The sequence below is a fragment of the Delphinus delphis genome, chromosome 1, assembly GCF_949987515.2.
Source record: "Delphinus delphis chromosome 1, mDelDel1.2, whole genome shotgun sequence".
Classification (NCBI taxonomy): Eukaryota; Metazoa; Chordata; class Mammalia; order Artiodactyla; family Delphinidae; genus Delphinus; species Delphinus delphis.
In genome coordinates, this window is record NC_082683.1 from 80,466,215 (window position 1) to 80,482,731 (window position 16,517).

Sequence of the window (16,517 nt, forward strand, 5' to 3'; positions counted from 1 at the left end):
TAGTTATACTCTAGCCTCTGATTTATTACAAAGGAAACAAAGGGAAAAGGTACATGGGGTGAAATCCATGGGAAACAAGACACAAGCTTCCAAGGGTCCTCTCCCAGTGGAGCCACACAGACCATGTTTAATTTTCCTACAATGAGTTATGACAGCAACTCTGTAATGTTGCCAACCAGGGGGGCTCATTACAGGTTCAATGCCCAGAGTTTTTACCGGGAGTTGGTCTCCTGCCTGATGTGTACCCATATTCCAGACTCCTAGAAGGAAAGCATGTGTTCAGCATAAACCATATTATTTGTATAAACAATACACAAGCTAAAAACAGCTGAGCCACCCTTGTCATTTAGAGAATGCTAGGAACACCGTTGAAATAATGTTCCCAGATACCAGCCAAGGACACCTCTTACAATCAAGTCTTTCAAAAGATACCAGTCCCACCTGTGTTAACTCTTTTCTGTACATATGGATATAAATTGTGTTTATGCATTCATCAATTGATATACATTTCAGTTGTTCTGACTTTCTGGCTGTTATAAATAATTCTACTACAAACATTCATGTACAAGTTTTTGTGTGAACATATGCTTTCAGTTCTCTTGTGTTATATGTACCTAGGAGTCGAATTGCTGGGTCATATGTTAAACGTTTTGAGGAACTGCCAGACTCTTCCAAACTGGCTACACCATTTTACATTCCTACCAGCATGTATGAGGATTCCAGTTTCTCTGTGTTCTTGACAACACTTGTTATTATGTCTTTTTGATTATAGGTACCCTAGTGGGTGTGAAGCAGTAACTCATTGTGGTTTTGATTTGCATTCTTCTGATGGACAGTGATGTCGGAATATCTTTTCATGTGCATATTGGTTGTTTGTATATCTTCTTTGAAGAACTATCTGTTCGCATTCTTTGCCCAGTTTGAAATAGGGTCATTTGTCTTTACACTATTGAGTTTTGTAAATTCTTTTTTTTTTTTAAATAAATTTATTTATTTACTTTTGGGTGTGTTGGGTCTTCGTTTCTGTGCGAGGGCTTTCTCTAGTTGCAGCGAGCGGGGGCCACTCTTCATCGCGGTGCGTGGCCCTCTCACTGTTGCAGCCTCTCTTGTTGCGGAGCACAGGCTACAGACACACAGGCTCAGTAGTTGTGGCTCTCGGGCCTAGTTGCTCCGCAGCATGTGGGATCTTCTCAAACCAAGGCTCGAACCCGTGTCCCCTGCATTGGCAGGCAGATTCTCAACCACTGTGCCACCAGGGAAGCCCCTGGAAATTCTTTATATATTCTAGATATGAGTCTCTTATCAGATATATGATTTGCAAACATTTCTCCCATTTTGTGGGTTGTCTTTTAACTTTCTTGATGGTATCCTTGAAAACACAAAAGTTTTTAATCTCTATGACTTTCATTTTATTTTTTCTTCTATAACTTGTGCTTTTAGTGTCATATCTAAGAAACCATTGCCTAATCCAAGGTCACAATTACTTATCCTGTGTCTACCTTTTTAGTTCTTACATTTAGAGCTTTGACCTATTTTGAGTTAATTTTTGTATATAGTGTGAGGCTAGGGTCCAACATTGTTCTTTCACATTTGGATATCTAGTTGTCCCAGTACCACTTTTTTTTTTTTTTTTTTGTATAGGTAAGAAGTGGATTTATTTAGAGAGATACACAGATACATTCCATATACAGAATGTGGTCTGTCTCAAAAGGCGAGAGTGGCCCTGGGAGGAACACACTCCACAGACAGAGTGTGGGCCGTCTCAGAAGGTGAGAGGCCCAGCACTGTTTTGTTTTGTTTTTGTTGTTTTGTTTTTTGCGGTACGCGGGCCTCTCACTGTTGTGGCCTCTCCCGTTGCGGAGCACAGGCTCCGGACGCGCAGGCTCAGCGGCCATGGCTCACGGGCCCAGCCGCTCCGCGGCATGTGGGATCTTCCCGGACCGGGGCACGAACCCATGTCCCCTGCATCGGCAGGTGGACTCTCAAGCACTGTGCCACCAGGGAAGCCCCCCAGCACTGTTTTGTTTTTTTTGTTTTTGGGGTTTTTTGCGGTACGCGGGCCTCTCACTGCTGTGGCCTCTCCTGTTGCGGAGCACAGGCTCCGGACGTGCAGGCCCAGCGGCCATGGCTCACGGGCTCAGCCGCTCCGCAGCACGTGGGATCCTCCCAGACCGAAGCACGAACCCGTGTCCCCCGCATCGCCAGGCGGACTCTCAACCACTGCGCCACCAGAGAAGCCTCCCCAGCACTGTTTTTTGAAGAGACTTTTCTTTTCCCATTGGATTGTCTGAATACCTGTAAAGGAAAAACACCCTCCTGTGTGTCTCCTTTACTCTTTATACTCTGCTCATTGAGTACTTTACTTCTGACACTTGTGGTCACCAAATTCGCAGGAGTTTTTCCCCACACCAAGCAATTCTGAGGTTCTCCAGATGCCAGCTGGGTGTCCTACAGATTTAACTCAGTTCTGACACTATTTACCTGGAGATTGCTACCTGTGCCTCAGGTTGTTGCCTGTGCTTCTGATCAACTGGCTATAAATGTAGATTCCTATGACCCCTTCCTCAGGTTCAGTTAATCTGCTAGAGCAGCTCACAGGACTTAGGAAAACTTTTTACTTACCATATTACTGGTTTATTATAAAAGGAAAAAATTCAGGAACAGCCAGATAGAAGTGATGCATAGGGCAAAGGATGTGGGAAGGAGCTTCCAAGCCCTCTCTGGGTTCACTACTCTCCCAGCACCTCCATGTGTCCACCAACCCAGAGGCTCACTGAAACCCATCCTTTAGGGTTTTCATGCAGGGTTCATTACATAGGCATGATTGTTTAAATCATTGACTGTTGGTGATTAATTCAACCTCTCCCCTCTCCAGAGGTGGAGGGGAGAGCTGAAAGTTCCAACCTTCAAAGCCCTTGGTTGGTTCTCCAGGCAACCAGCCCCTATTTTTAGGAGCTTTCAAAAAGTCACCAACTTCACTAATGTAAACTCTGGTGTGGTTGAAAGGGGCTTTGCTATGAATAACAAAAGACATTCATTTCACCTTTATCCTTCTGGAGCTATTTCAGGACCTGGGAACAAAACTTAAGTACTATAATAAAAGATGTTCTGTGGTTTTTACATAGGAAATTAGAAGGGTTTTAGAAGCTACGTGCTGGGAATAGTGGACAAAGACCAAATATATAGTTCATATTATAAATCACAATATCACAACACCCCTGTTGAAAATCAGTTGCCTATAAATCTATATTCTAGACATTCAATTCTATTCCACTGATCTATGTGTCTATCCTTATACCAGTACCACACAGTATTGATGGCTATAGCTTTGTAGGAAGCTTAGAATTCAGAAAGTGTGAATCTTCCAACTTGGTTCTGTGTAAAGATTGTTTTGGCTATTCTAGCATTTCTGTTTGACTTTGAGGGTTGGCTTGTCAATTTCTGCAGAAAACTAGCTGAATTTTGATAGCTGTTGCACTGAATCTGCAGATTAATTCAGAGAGTATTGCCATTTTTACAATATTAAATCATCTGGAATGTGTTTCCATTTATTTAATTGCTTTCAGCATTGTTTTGTAGCTTTCAGGATATGTCTTGCACTTTTTGTGAAATACGTTCCTAAGTATTTTATTTTCTTGATGCTGTTGTAAATTGAATTATTTTCTAATTTCATTTTGGATTGTTCATTGCTAGTGATTTTTGCATATGGATCTTGTACTTTGCAACCTTGCAGAACTTGTTTAACAAATAGTTTTTGGGTGAATTTCCAAGGATTTTCTATACACATGTTTGCCATTTGTAAATGAAGATAGCTTTACTTATTCCTTTCCAATCCAGCTTATTTCTTTTTCTTGCTTAATTGCCCTGGCTAGAATCTCCAGTTAAATGTTGAATAGAAGTGGTAAGAGCAGACAGACATCCTTACTGATCTTAGGAAGAAAGCTTTCAGTCTTTTACCGTTAAGTCTGATGTTAGCTGTGAGTTTTTCATAGATCTCCTTTATCAGGTTGAGGATGTTTCCCTCTACTGTATTGTTGGTTTGCTGAGTGTTTTATTATGACAGCGTGTTGGATTTTGTCAAATGCTTTTTTTTTTTTTTTTTTTTTGCATCAACTAAGATGATCATGTAGTTTTTGTCCTATTGATATGGTGTCTTAGTCCATTTGGGCTGCTATAACAAGACACTGCAGACTGGATGAGTTATAAACCACAGAAATCTATTTCTCATAGTTCTGGATGCTGGAAATCCAAGATCAGAGTGCCAGCATGGTAGGGTTCTGGAGAAGGCCCTATTTTAGGTTGCAGACTGCTGACTTCTCATTGTTCCCTCACATGGTGGAAGAAGGTGAGGGATCTCTTTGGAGCTGCTTTTAATAAGGGCACTAATCCCATTCATGAGGACTCCACCTAATCATCTCCCAAAGGCCCCACCTACTAATATCATCACATTGGGAATTGGCTTTCAACATGATTTTAGGGGACACAAACATTCAGGCTATAGCATATGGTATATAATATTGATTTTCATCTGTTTAACTGCCCTTGAATTCCTGAAATAAAGCCCAGTTGGTCATGATGTATAATTCTTTTTATATGTTGCTGGATTCACTTTGCTATGATTTTGTTGAAGATTTTTTCTCTATATTAGTAAGGAATGTTAGTCTGTAGTTTTCTCTTCTTGTGATGTCTTTGTCTGCTTTTGTGTCAGGATAATTCTGGCTTCACATAGTGAATTGGGAAGTGTTCCGTCTTATATCTTTTGGAAAAGTTTGTGAAGGATTGGCATTAATTCTTCTTTAAATTTGGTAGAGTTCAACAGTGAAGCCACCTGGTCCTGCGTTTTTCTTTGTGAGAAGTTTTTGATTACTAATTCAATCTCTTGTTATTTGTCTATTCAGATACCCTGTTTCTTCTTAAATCAAGTTTGGTTAGTGTGTATCCTTCCTAGGAATTGTCCCTTTCATTTAGGTTATATAATTTGTTGGCATTATATATTCCTTTTTAACATTAAAAATTTTTATGGACTACTTTTCAAACTTTCTGTTATTTTAGATTGATCTTTCCTCTAGTTAGTCCAGATTAGAAAGGTTTTAAAACTATATAGCCGTTATCTATGAAAGCAGCATGCTGGAAAACTAGCTTTTAAGAATCACTGACATTTATTTTACATTTTGTCTTTTAGGACTGTATACTCATCAAACAGAAACATAAAAAACTATGAAGAGGAAATTCTCAGGAAAAAGATAGTGGAGAGTGGAGTACCACAAAAGAAATGTGACTTCAGTGTTGGAAAGTGTACTGACAATGATGGAAGGTCATCTGTAGGTAAAAGGTCATCTGATCATTCTTTTATGAAGCATGAAATTCCAGAAGATAACAATAAAGAGGACATTCCAGAAGATAACAGCAAGGAGGACAATTTAATTTCCACTGGTGAGGTATTTTTTATGGATTTTTATAAAATTTTATAGCCATGAAAGTAATTATATTCTGATACAATTAGAGAAAATATACTTCACAAGTCAGCTCTACTGATCACTTTTTATAAGTAAATGAAAGTCAATATAATAAAAATAAATGAAAGTAAATTATGGGTAAATGGAAATAATAATATGGTCAACTCCCAGTTTTCCTAAGTAATTAGAGATGGGGTTATTATTAAAAAATACACACATAATTCATAATTCTCCTTTTAAGCCTCCTTTTAGCAGACTATAGAATCAATTCTGTTATAACACAATATATGCATTCCTTAAAAAACACCATGCAACACAAAAATCACCAGTACATTTTGTCATGACACAAAATCACTGAAACTTTTGTCGTGACACATTTTTAAAAGATAGGAACCTAATAAAAATGATTAGCATAGTTTTACCCATGTTAAATGGTTCAGAAATGCGTAAGTACTACAATAAATGTGGCATTTGACCTTGAAAAACACCTCTAGTTTGTTTGTATAAGTGGGTGTCAGAAGGGTTGCAGCTTGTGAATTATTGTGAGTTGGTGGAAGGAGGTTGTTAAGGATATAGATATATATACAGGAGATATTCTAACAGGAAACTCGAGACCCCTGGATCAGAGAACAGACTGTTTGTTACTTACAGAGCATCTCAGCACTACCTCCCAACCCTCAGTCCCCACGAGGCTATGTGGTGAGGGCCTGATGTTACCTGTCCTGCACGTGCAGTGGGATTGCACCATAGGAGGGGAACACCAACATTATGAGACTTTTATAGGCTGCTGGCAGATCTGCCCATCCTCCTCTGCAGAGAGAGAGACACCTTTACTTTGGAAGGTAAATAAATCTTCTCTGGTTAGGATAAGGTAGCTTCAGTACCCTAGAGTGTAAGGAAATGGTTTTGAGGGGACGGTAGTCTGAATCTTTCTGGAGCATCACATTATCTCTGACTTCTAAGACATGTTTGTTGTTTAACCATCCTTTACCCAAATTTGCCAGTGCTCTGCTCAGAAAGCCCAGACCATACAGAAGCACAAAAATATTCGTAGAAAATGGTCTCCCAGAAGTTGCTATCTGAAGTCAGATAGAAGTTTGTTACACCAGAAATGGGTAGGTGTGGGTGAACTGAGGTATCTGGTATATGTTTTAGGTGTTTGTGTGTGTTTTGTGTATTCTTACAGGGCTGAGTTCGGCTTGGTGCAGTTCTTTGCCTTGACCTAGTGTTTCTCATGGATTAGCTTGCACCTAAGAGAGAAAAATCAAGAGCATAGTGTCAGAGAAGACAAAGGAAGTTTCAAGGAGGGTGGCATTGACAGTATGCAATACTGCAAAGGAGTTAATAAGATGTGGACAAGCAAGTGTAAGATGTGGACAAGCAAGTGTCTGGTAAACCAGTCAACACGGAGGTTTCCATGGAGTGATGGAGAAAGTAGATGAAGGCAAGGGGTTGAGGGGTTAATGAGCTCTATTCACTTATACTCAAAACTTGTTTGGCCACTTTAATAGGCTGCTGTGGGACCATGCGGAGCTCTAGACTATAGGCAGGAAAAATGGGTATCAAATACCAGCTCTGCCAACTGCTCTAACTATGTGGCCTTGGGAAAGTCCCTTACACTCTCTGAGTCTTAGAGTCCTCATCTATAAAATCAGTCTGAAACCACTTCTTAGGACTGAGACTAAATGAGATAATTAAAAAATATGAATAGATCTACCTCAAGCCTAGAACAGGCATACATGCATGTATTCGTTCATTCACCATAATGAGATACAGTGAACATATATAAAAGAAATCTAACTAAGCTTAAATCAGTTTGTTTTTACTGTTGTTGCACTAAACACCAGTAATAAAACTCTTTAGTTAACAGATACTTTCAAATACATCCAATTCTACTATAACACTTGTTTTCAAAACATGAGTTTGATCCAACACAATTGACATATTAGGGAACAATTTGGGCATAATGGGGCTTTTTCCTTTCCTTCCCTCTTGGTCACTCCTCAGTCTCCTTCACTGGAACTTCCTCTTTCTGCCCCTTAAATAATTGGTATTCTCCAATTTTTTTTTTTTTTTTTAGCTTCGTATCTAACCACTGACTAGACATATCTGTCTAAATATACCTTAAATATCTCAAAATTTAACTTGTGTCAAACTGACCTAATCATCTGCTTTCTCAACCTGCTCTTTTCTTAAATACTGTATCAGTGTGAATTATATTACCATCTTTCTCCTCAGTTACTCTTTTACCCTTCCTTCGATTCATGATCATGTCTGTTGATTTGTCTCCTAAATATTCTTAAATACTTCTCTTCTTTACCCTCCTGCCATTTCTTTATTTCAGGAATTTGCTATTTTCCTTGAGAATTTGAACCCCAGCTGGTCACCAGGCCTCTTGTTGTGCCACCCTCCATCTCTATTGTACAGAACAACGTCCATCAATTGCAAGTGTGGTCATGGCACTTCCCTTATTAAAATCCTGCAGTAGTCTCACACAGCCTTAATATAAATCCCAGCTTCTTTCCCATGGTGCAAGGGGATGTTGGGAACTGACTCCTGCCTAGAACGCTACTACCTCCTGTCTTCACAACCCCTCGTACCCCCTGAGCTCTATTCTTACTGACTTACTTGGCATTTCCTCCTAAGGAAGTATATTTTGCCACTTCTGTTCTTTTGCACTTGCTGTTTATTCCTGAGATGCTATTCTAATCATTACATTGAGTATCAACTTTGTGCCAGTTTTGAAGATTTGATAGTGAACAAAACAGATAGTGTTCCTATTCTGCAGTTTAGTAGGAGGTACAGTCAGGTAAGTTACGTACCAAGTGTGATAAGGACATATATAGGGCACATGTAACCTAGGCTTAGGCCTTCAGAGAAAGCTACATGGAGGGAGTGATATCTGAATTGAATCCTGAAGGAAAAAGCAGAAGTTAACCAGGCATAAAGAGTTTAGGGGAGAAGTGTTCCAGGCAAAGGAAACAACATGCCTGGAGGCAAAGAGAACCAGGCACATAGCAAATTTGGAAAACCAGAAATGGTTTGTTGTGGGTGTAGGGTAGAGTAGGGGACAGGAATGGTCAAAGTAAGGGATGAACCTGGATATATAAGCAAAAGCCAGATAATGAAAGCCTTCTATAAAGGATGACTTTATAGTCTATGGTCCAAACTAGGATTCTTTTGAGAGAGTGAAAGATGAAAAATTATTATTGCTGTTGATAATTATTCTGGGGCAAGAGGCATTAATTGGACTGCCCCAGGCAAACCAAAAGATGTGGTCACCTTACTCATAACCTATTTTAAGGAGTTTAGGTGGTACTATTTTGCAGGCTTAAGGAGTATGAACAGAGCAAATTTAAGATAGAGTGGAATGATGACTTCAGGTTGTGGAACAGTTTTGGGTTTCTGTGATTGTGTTTTTGTTTTTGTTTTTCTGGGTACCACTTCTGACACCAAATGTGTGTGGTTTTTTCCACATACCAATTCTCCTAGCACCAAATGGGCATGCAACAGTTCAATTCTAACAGTTAACTATCCAGAGTTAGCACAGACCCCACAGGTTAAGGACTTAGTCCTACAATATTGCCCCCACTTCAACACAAGTGGAGTGCTTAGGCTACTGTAGGGGAGAAAAGAGTTCTTTCTACCCTCTTAGGTCCTGTGACTGGCCTACGAATTTAACTGAAGTAAGACAGATTAACACAAGGGGGAAAAATGGTTTTCATTACTTTCTTTTGTACCGGGAGTTTCACAAAGAAAGGAGATTCAAGAAGGTGGCCGGATGATTGAGGCTTATATATCATTTTAGGCTAAATGAAAGAAAGGACTTTTGGGCTACTAGGTGGTGGAGGCAAGTTATGGGAAAATGAGGGGAGAAAATGTATGGTGAATAAGGATTGTCTTGTTATGCAAATAAGAGTCAAGTGATGAGAATAGTAAGGAGATATCTTTACAAATGGAAATTTCCTTTACAAAAGGGAAAATTTGTACTTTTATTTTTAGGCAGTTAGGGGGATGTAAATAGCTTTTCCTGCATCTGCTCCTTCTCAAGTACCTTTAGCTCAAAATAATCCTCATGCCAAAGTGGCATGTTTCGGGGTGACATATTCTGGCGCTTTTTACTACCCGGGCTTGTGCCCAGTGACTACAAATTCAGGAGTTCCCATGACCATCCTCCTCCAAGGTTCAATAATTTGCTAGAATGACTCACAGAACTCAGGAACACATTTCTCTTACGTTTATGTGTTTATCGTAAAAGATATAATTTAGGAACAGCGAAATGAAAAAGATGCATAGGGTGAGATATGGGGTGGGGTGGGCAAGGACAGTATACAGAACAAATTCCATGCCCCCTCAGGGTGCGCCATCTTTCTGTTACCAAGTCCAAGCTCGCTCGGCTCGCCGCATGACAAGCCAATAAATCAGAGACGAGGTGTTGAGGCAAGGAATATGACTTTATTCGGAAAGCTGGCAGACCGGGAAGATGGCATACTAAAGTCTCAAAATAACCATCTTATCGGGGTTTGGATGCCAGTTTCTTTTATAGCACAGAGAGGGGGAGGAGATGAGGAAGTAAAGTAAAAAGGCCAGAAGTTTTGCAAATATCCCCTGGAATGGCCAGCCTCAGGGAGGGGATGTGTTAATTTCTTCTTTTTTGCAGCCATCCACGGGGTGGACAGGGTCCGGATGTTTCCCTGAACAAAGGCACTTTGGTTTAACATTCAGGCAGAGGGGCAGGGTTCCCTTAGGCAGGCCATTATGTATAGACAGTATCCTTTTAGTGAACAAAAGCGTGGGAAGCAAGGGTTAAAGTCAAAAAACATCCAATATGTAGTCAGATTTGGTTCTTCCCTGTTATATTTCCAACAAGTCAGTGTGTTCACCAACCCAGTAGCTCCCTGAATCTTATTCAAGAAATTTTATAATTCAATCTATAGCCCCCTTTCCCTCCCTGGATATGGGGGGGAACACTGATAATTCCCACTCTTTAATCACATATTTGTCCTTTCTGGTGACCAGCCCCCATCCTGAAGCTATTTAGGAACCCTACCCTGAATCGCCTCATTAGCATAAACTCAAGTAAGACATTCCTATAATTTAGGAAATTTCAAGAGTGTTAAGCTCTGTGCCAGGAATGGGGGAGAAAGACCAAATATATATTTTTATTATACCCCACTGTGATGTATCAAGTTCAGGGGGCTATTTGAGTACATAATTGAGAGTTGAGATAGGTAATCATCTATCAAATTAGCTTGGTTTTCTTTTGAAAAGTTTCTAGATTTTCCCTTTGGGTCAAAAATTATACTCTGATCTTTGAATCATCGAAATGAAGACTATTCCTTCAACATCTCCCACAAATTTATGTGCTTTAAGTCTTCTATAGGAATATCTGGAAGTGGTAGGATCTGCCTCCTTCCCCTGCTTTATTCTGGTTGGAGTTTTATGTTTTTTCTTCAGAAATCTTTTTATGTAGTATTTGATACATTAATTTATTCAACAAATATTTATTGAGGATCTATGTGTTAGGACTATTCTAGGTCTAAGGGATACTTCAATGACTAAAGTGGACTTCCAGCTCTTTTGGAGCTTAGATTCCAGTTAGAGAAGGTACGGTGGGGGTGGAGATAGACAATAATGTAGTAAAGAAGTTAGAAGGTGACATGCTATAGAAAAAATAGGACAGAGGAAGGAGGATTGGAAGTACTAGTGATGGGAGTTGCAATTTTAAATGGGTGGTCAGAGTCAGCCTTGATTAAAAGGTGATGTTTAAACAAAGATTTGAATCCAGTAAGGAAGTTAGCCAAGTGGATATCTGGGAGATGAGTGGTCAAGGCAAAAGAAATGGCAGTAGAAATATCCTAACATGGGAACATAACTTGCCATTTGGAGGAATGAGAGAGAGTTCAGTATGGAAATAAGCAAAAGAGTAGACAATGAGATTAGAGAGGTAGTGAGGAGCCAGATGTGGGGCTTGATAAGCCATTGTAAGACTTTGGCTTTTACTCTTAAAAAAAATGGAGAGAACCGTATTGTTTTGAACTGGAATGGTGATGCCAAAAACTTGGCCTCTGTGCACCAGTGCCGAATCAAATCTTGGAGACAGAGTTTTGGGTGAAGTAGAAAAGAACAGCTTTATTGTTTTGCCAGGCAAAGGGGGACACAGCGGGCTCCTGCCCCTCAAAAACTGTGTGTCCCAACCTGGGAAAATTTGATGAGAGTTTTATAGCAACAGTTCAAGGGTGAGGTTGCTCATAAAATTAGGGTGTGTGCAGGGCCTGCACTCCTTTAATCTGGCTTCAGGTGGTCTCCATATAAGCTTCTCTGGTTCTCAAGGCTATCAAACCATGACCTTCTCTCTGGAATGAGGATTGCTTCATCTTCCATCTATTGGGAGTTTTAGTTCTATAAGGAGCTCAAAAGATATTGTTCCTGCTCCAAGGCTGCACCATTGTTTCTTGGCTGCTCGGCCCTTGTCTCTGCATCCCCTCCCTTAAGATCATTAATTACCTGTTCAAGGGCAAGCATTGCGGCTAGGCCTAGATCACAAAATGGCTTAGGCCAAAATGGGTTCTCTTGTGTCAAGAAAGCCATTCATGGTTCTCTTTCTCCGGGGACCCCCTAACTTATCTGTTTACAGTGGTAGCAGTGGAGATATTGAGTAGTGGTTGGATTCTGGATTTCTTTTGATAGTAGAGTCAGTATTGGCATTCTGGTTTATAAATGTATACATTTGTAAATTGGTTAGTGGGAATATGTTCTTGGTGATCCATCCTCACCAGGTGTACTAACAAAAATTTCTGAACTGACAAAGCTATAGTATACAATTTAGTATTTTTCTTTTTTTATATATATGTACATGTTCTATATTTCACTTCCCACTGCCTAAAGTGAATCCTTTGAAGTAGAGCTAGTTCTTAAAGTGTTTATTTTCTATACCTCTCCATACTATGTACAGTACTAAACTCATAGTAAGTGTCCTATAAATCCCATTGATTTTAGTTGAAATTCTATTGGTTCACAGATTATCCTAGCCATAAATCCATGAACAGGAACAGGAAAAAATTAAGTGGTGAAAAAGAATATCAAAATTGGAAAATTTTCTAAGTCAGCTGTTCATGAAGTGGCTTCAGTTTTGGTATATAATTTTGTAACAATATCACCTATGTTTAAATGTGTATCTATATTTAAAGGTATATCTATATTTAAATAGAAATATATATTTCAGAGCAGAAAGGATAGATGATTTTAAAGTTTCATTTTACTTTGAATTTACCACTTAAATGTTTCAGTCACTGTTACTCTCTTTCAGTAGCTAATTGAGATAACTGTGGAAAAACATTTTGCTAGTATTAGAATACAAAATTTTGGAATATATATACTATTAAAGAAACTATTTTTTTAGTCTTGTTTTTCTCTTTTAAAGATATTTATGACTTGGAACCTGCATCTGAATTAGGAGAAGATTTATTGAAGCTTTATGTGAAACAGTGTTGCCCAGATATTGATATTTATGTTGATGGAAAAAGTTTTAAAGCTCACAGGTAAATAGGCATGTGATTAATTTGGTGTCTTGGTTGTGACAGTAAAGTGTAAAAGGGTAGCTATCTTTTTCTAGCACGGTGGTTTTCAAGCTGATTCACATAGGGTACAGGGGTTCCATGGTGATGTCTCAGGAGGTCTCTGACAGGGGAGGAGTTTGGACATTAGGCAGGATTTTCTATCTGCACATTCACACATGCACAGGTGACCCTACCCAGACATGTGCACATGCTCAGCTAGAGAAGATCTGTGCTGTGCATTGGGCATGAACGGAAGATTTTATTAGAAGAAAATATACTGTTACCTAAAATAGGTTTGAAAGCCACTGTCACAGAAAATGTAATTAAATGCAATTTTTAATTTCACAGGCATTATGCTATTGAAAATGATTATTTCTACATGAATGACATGTATTTTCTCTGAATTCATTCTGGCTCAAAGCCTTTGATTCAAAATAGCCAATTCTCCTGAACAGCATGGATTAGGAGGTTTAATATTTCAGTGTACTTTTAAAAAATTATTTTTCTGCTGTAGAGTTGGGTTGCTTAGACATTCCAGGCTTTTAGAGTTTAAATTAAAGCCTGCTGCCTGTTTTGGTTAGACTCTTCTTTTGGTAAGTAACTAAAATCTGCTTAAAGAAAGAAAAGATGTTAATAAAAATACAGGTTTTTTTCTTGGAACTCAAGGGAAAGAGGTACAGCTGGCCTCATAACAGACTAGAATTGGAACCAGAAAGCTGAGGAACCCAGAGTTCTCCTCCCTATCTCTTTGTGTTTCAAAATAGAATGTTAAGTTATTCTGGTGCTGCAGAAGAGGAAGAACCAGACTATTTTTGCAGATGCAAGAAGCAGTGTTGTAGGTTCAAGGGTACACAGCCCTTAATGAAATTAGCAGTGAGTTTAGATTACAGAAGTCCACCAAGCCAAATAGTAGTGATGTTTGTACTCTCAGAAATCATACTGGTTTTGCCAGTTAAATGACTGTAGTACATTGCTAAACTCTAGGATTGCCAGTTTCCATTAGACTACCATTCAGAATTTGAACTTTTCTTTCTGGGAACATAGGTTTTGTAAATATATATACACATTTTCCTATTTTTTATGAAATCTGCATTATATATAGTAAAATACAGAGTGTGATACAGATTTATTCATATATTTTCCATATCATGGATATGTATTTCTCATATTTGGGAATATACAAATTCCCAAGTGGTGTGTGTGTGCACACGCATGCCTTTCTTTTTGGTTGGGGTAGGGGGACAGCACAATTTTATTTTTAGAATTAATTTACTTTGATTTTATTTTGTGCCAGATTTTTCTTGAAACCATATGGGCATCCTAGCAAAATTCTACCTATGGAGCCCTAAGGCTATTGTTGTCATACAGGGAAAGCAGGACGCTGTGATGATTTGCAGTATGTCCTCAAACAGTGTCTGTATTTGTCTTCTCCCTGTGTACTGCCCGACAGTGGACTGTTTAAGAGCTGGATCTAGAATATTAGGTTTGTATTTTAGGACAGCTCTTGCCCACATTTCTGGCTTATTTTGTTCACCTAGCAATAAAAAATAAATTTATGTTAACTAGAAAGGCAATTTCCTGAGAATGTGTTTCAGGAAGATCTGGCTTAAGTTTTCGTGCTTTGTTGTTAGTGCCCTTATGTGAGTAAAAATGGCAAATTCTAAATCCCAAGATTACCTTCCTATTCCAAACGTAAACATCTCTTTGTACATATTTACTTTATTTTTCAGTTCAAAGAATATTATGTCAGTAGTTCAGAAAACACAGGCGTACCTCGTTTTCCTTTATGGCTCTTCACAGATAATTGCGTTTTTTACAAATTGTAAGCTTCTGGCAATTCTGCATCGAGCAAGTCTGTCAGCACCATTTTTTTCCCAAAAGCATTGGCTCGCTTCATGTCTCTGTGTCACAGTTTAGTAGTTCTCACAATATTGCAGACTTTTTTCATTATTATAATATTTGTTATGGTGTTCTGTGATCAGTGATCTTTGATGTTACTACTACAACTCACCGAAGGTTCAGATGATGGGTAACATTTTTTAGCAATAAAATATTTTTAAATTAAGGTATATACATAATGCTGTTGCACACTTACTAGACTACAGTATAGTGTAAATGTGACTTTTATATGCACTAGGAAACCAAAAGATTAGTGTGACTTGCTTTATTGTGGTGGTCTGGAGCTGAACCCTCAATATCTCCAGTGTATGCTTGTATCATGTAATATAATCTAAAGCCCAGCAACAGAACTTTCTCAATTATTTCTTGTTCTAGATAATTAATGTCAGCATTTATCCTAGTGGTATAGCTAAAAATCCGTTTGTAAAATGACTGCTTTAATTATATGTACTCATATATTTAATGATCAATGCAAGTACTCACAAAGACCAGGATTTATGGGCAGAATTACATTCAATTTAGGTCTCAAATTTTAGAAGAGTTTAGTTTGCTAGTTTAATGTCCAAACTGGTATGGTAAAGAGATAGTTTCTTTTATTGAGTCACTGTCTTTCTCTTATGCTCAAGCTCCTTCTTCAAAAACATCCCTGGTATCCCAGTTCTTCCAAGATTATGTCTCCAGTTGCTAGTTGCTCTGTCCAGCCTTTCCCTTGATCTGCAGCCCAATACCTGGAGCCCTTTATGTGCTGCCGGACAATCTGATGACAATCACTTGCTTGTGGTGCTACAACTAAGCCAAAGAAATAATTTATAACTGAGTAGTTAAGAGTATGTGAACTATGTATGGAGCCTGTCTGCCTGGGTTTGAATTCCAGCTCTACCATCTTTAGCTGTATGAATTTGGAGAAGTCATGTAACCATTCTGTGTTTCAGCATCCTCATCAACGATGGAGATTATAATAATACTCATCTTATAGGGTTATTATGAGTGTTAAATTACTAAAAGCATTTACGTACTTTGAACAGTGCCTAGCACATTGTAAGTACCATATAAGTGTTTGCTATCATCGTCCAGGTAATAGGCCTTTGATACGAGATTTTGTGTAGATGGTAGCAACAGTCTGTATGTCCTTTACTTACGTGCCACAAGGAGAGAAAGGTGATTTGAATCACTTGCATTTCCCCCCAATCCAAGGAGGAAAGGGATAGCAGTGGGCCTCCAGGAAAGTCACATTTACTACACTGTTCTGCCTCTACACAGGCCTTTCCCTCTCCAAAGCATAACTTCTCCACCCTTCCCACATCTTTGTCCTTTCTTATCTCCAATACTTCTTCTCAAAGGAGAAACAAAGAGAGCTCTTTTTATTTGGTGGAAGAGAGGTTATAATAAAAGGACCCATTAGAGTTCATGGATCCCATTTGTTAATTATGTTACTACTTTTCTGAGTATTGCTTCCTGGAGTACTACAACACATTACTCCTGTTGTGGATCTCTGTAACATTACATAACATTACGTTCTTTCCTGAATTGCTGTCAATCACCAGATGAATACCATCTGTATATTGGGCATTTCTCTCTATTTTTATTTCCTCCTGTCATCTTT

At 38.8% G+C, this 16,517-nt stretch overlaps 1 protein-coding gene across 1 annotated transcript in view; it reads left to right on the top strand.

Moving 5' to 3' along the window:
• Positions 1-16,517, top strand: part of BTBD8 (BTB domain containing 8) — a 94,650-nt gene that overhangs the window by 8,285 nt on the left and 69,848 nt on the right. Inside the window, exons 3-4 of the mRNA XM_060025535.1 lie at positions 5,183-5,433; positions 12,880-12,997. Coding sequence (XP_059881518.1) covers positions 5,183-5,433; positions 12,880-12,997 — 369 coding nt within the window. The remainder of the gene's footprint in view (positions 1-5,182; positions 5,434-12,879; positions 12,998-16,517) is intronic.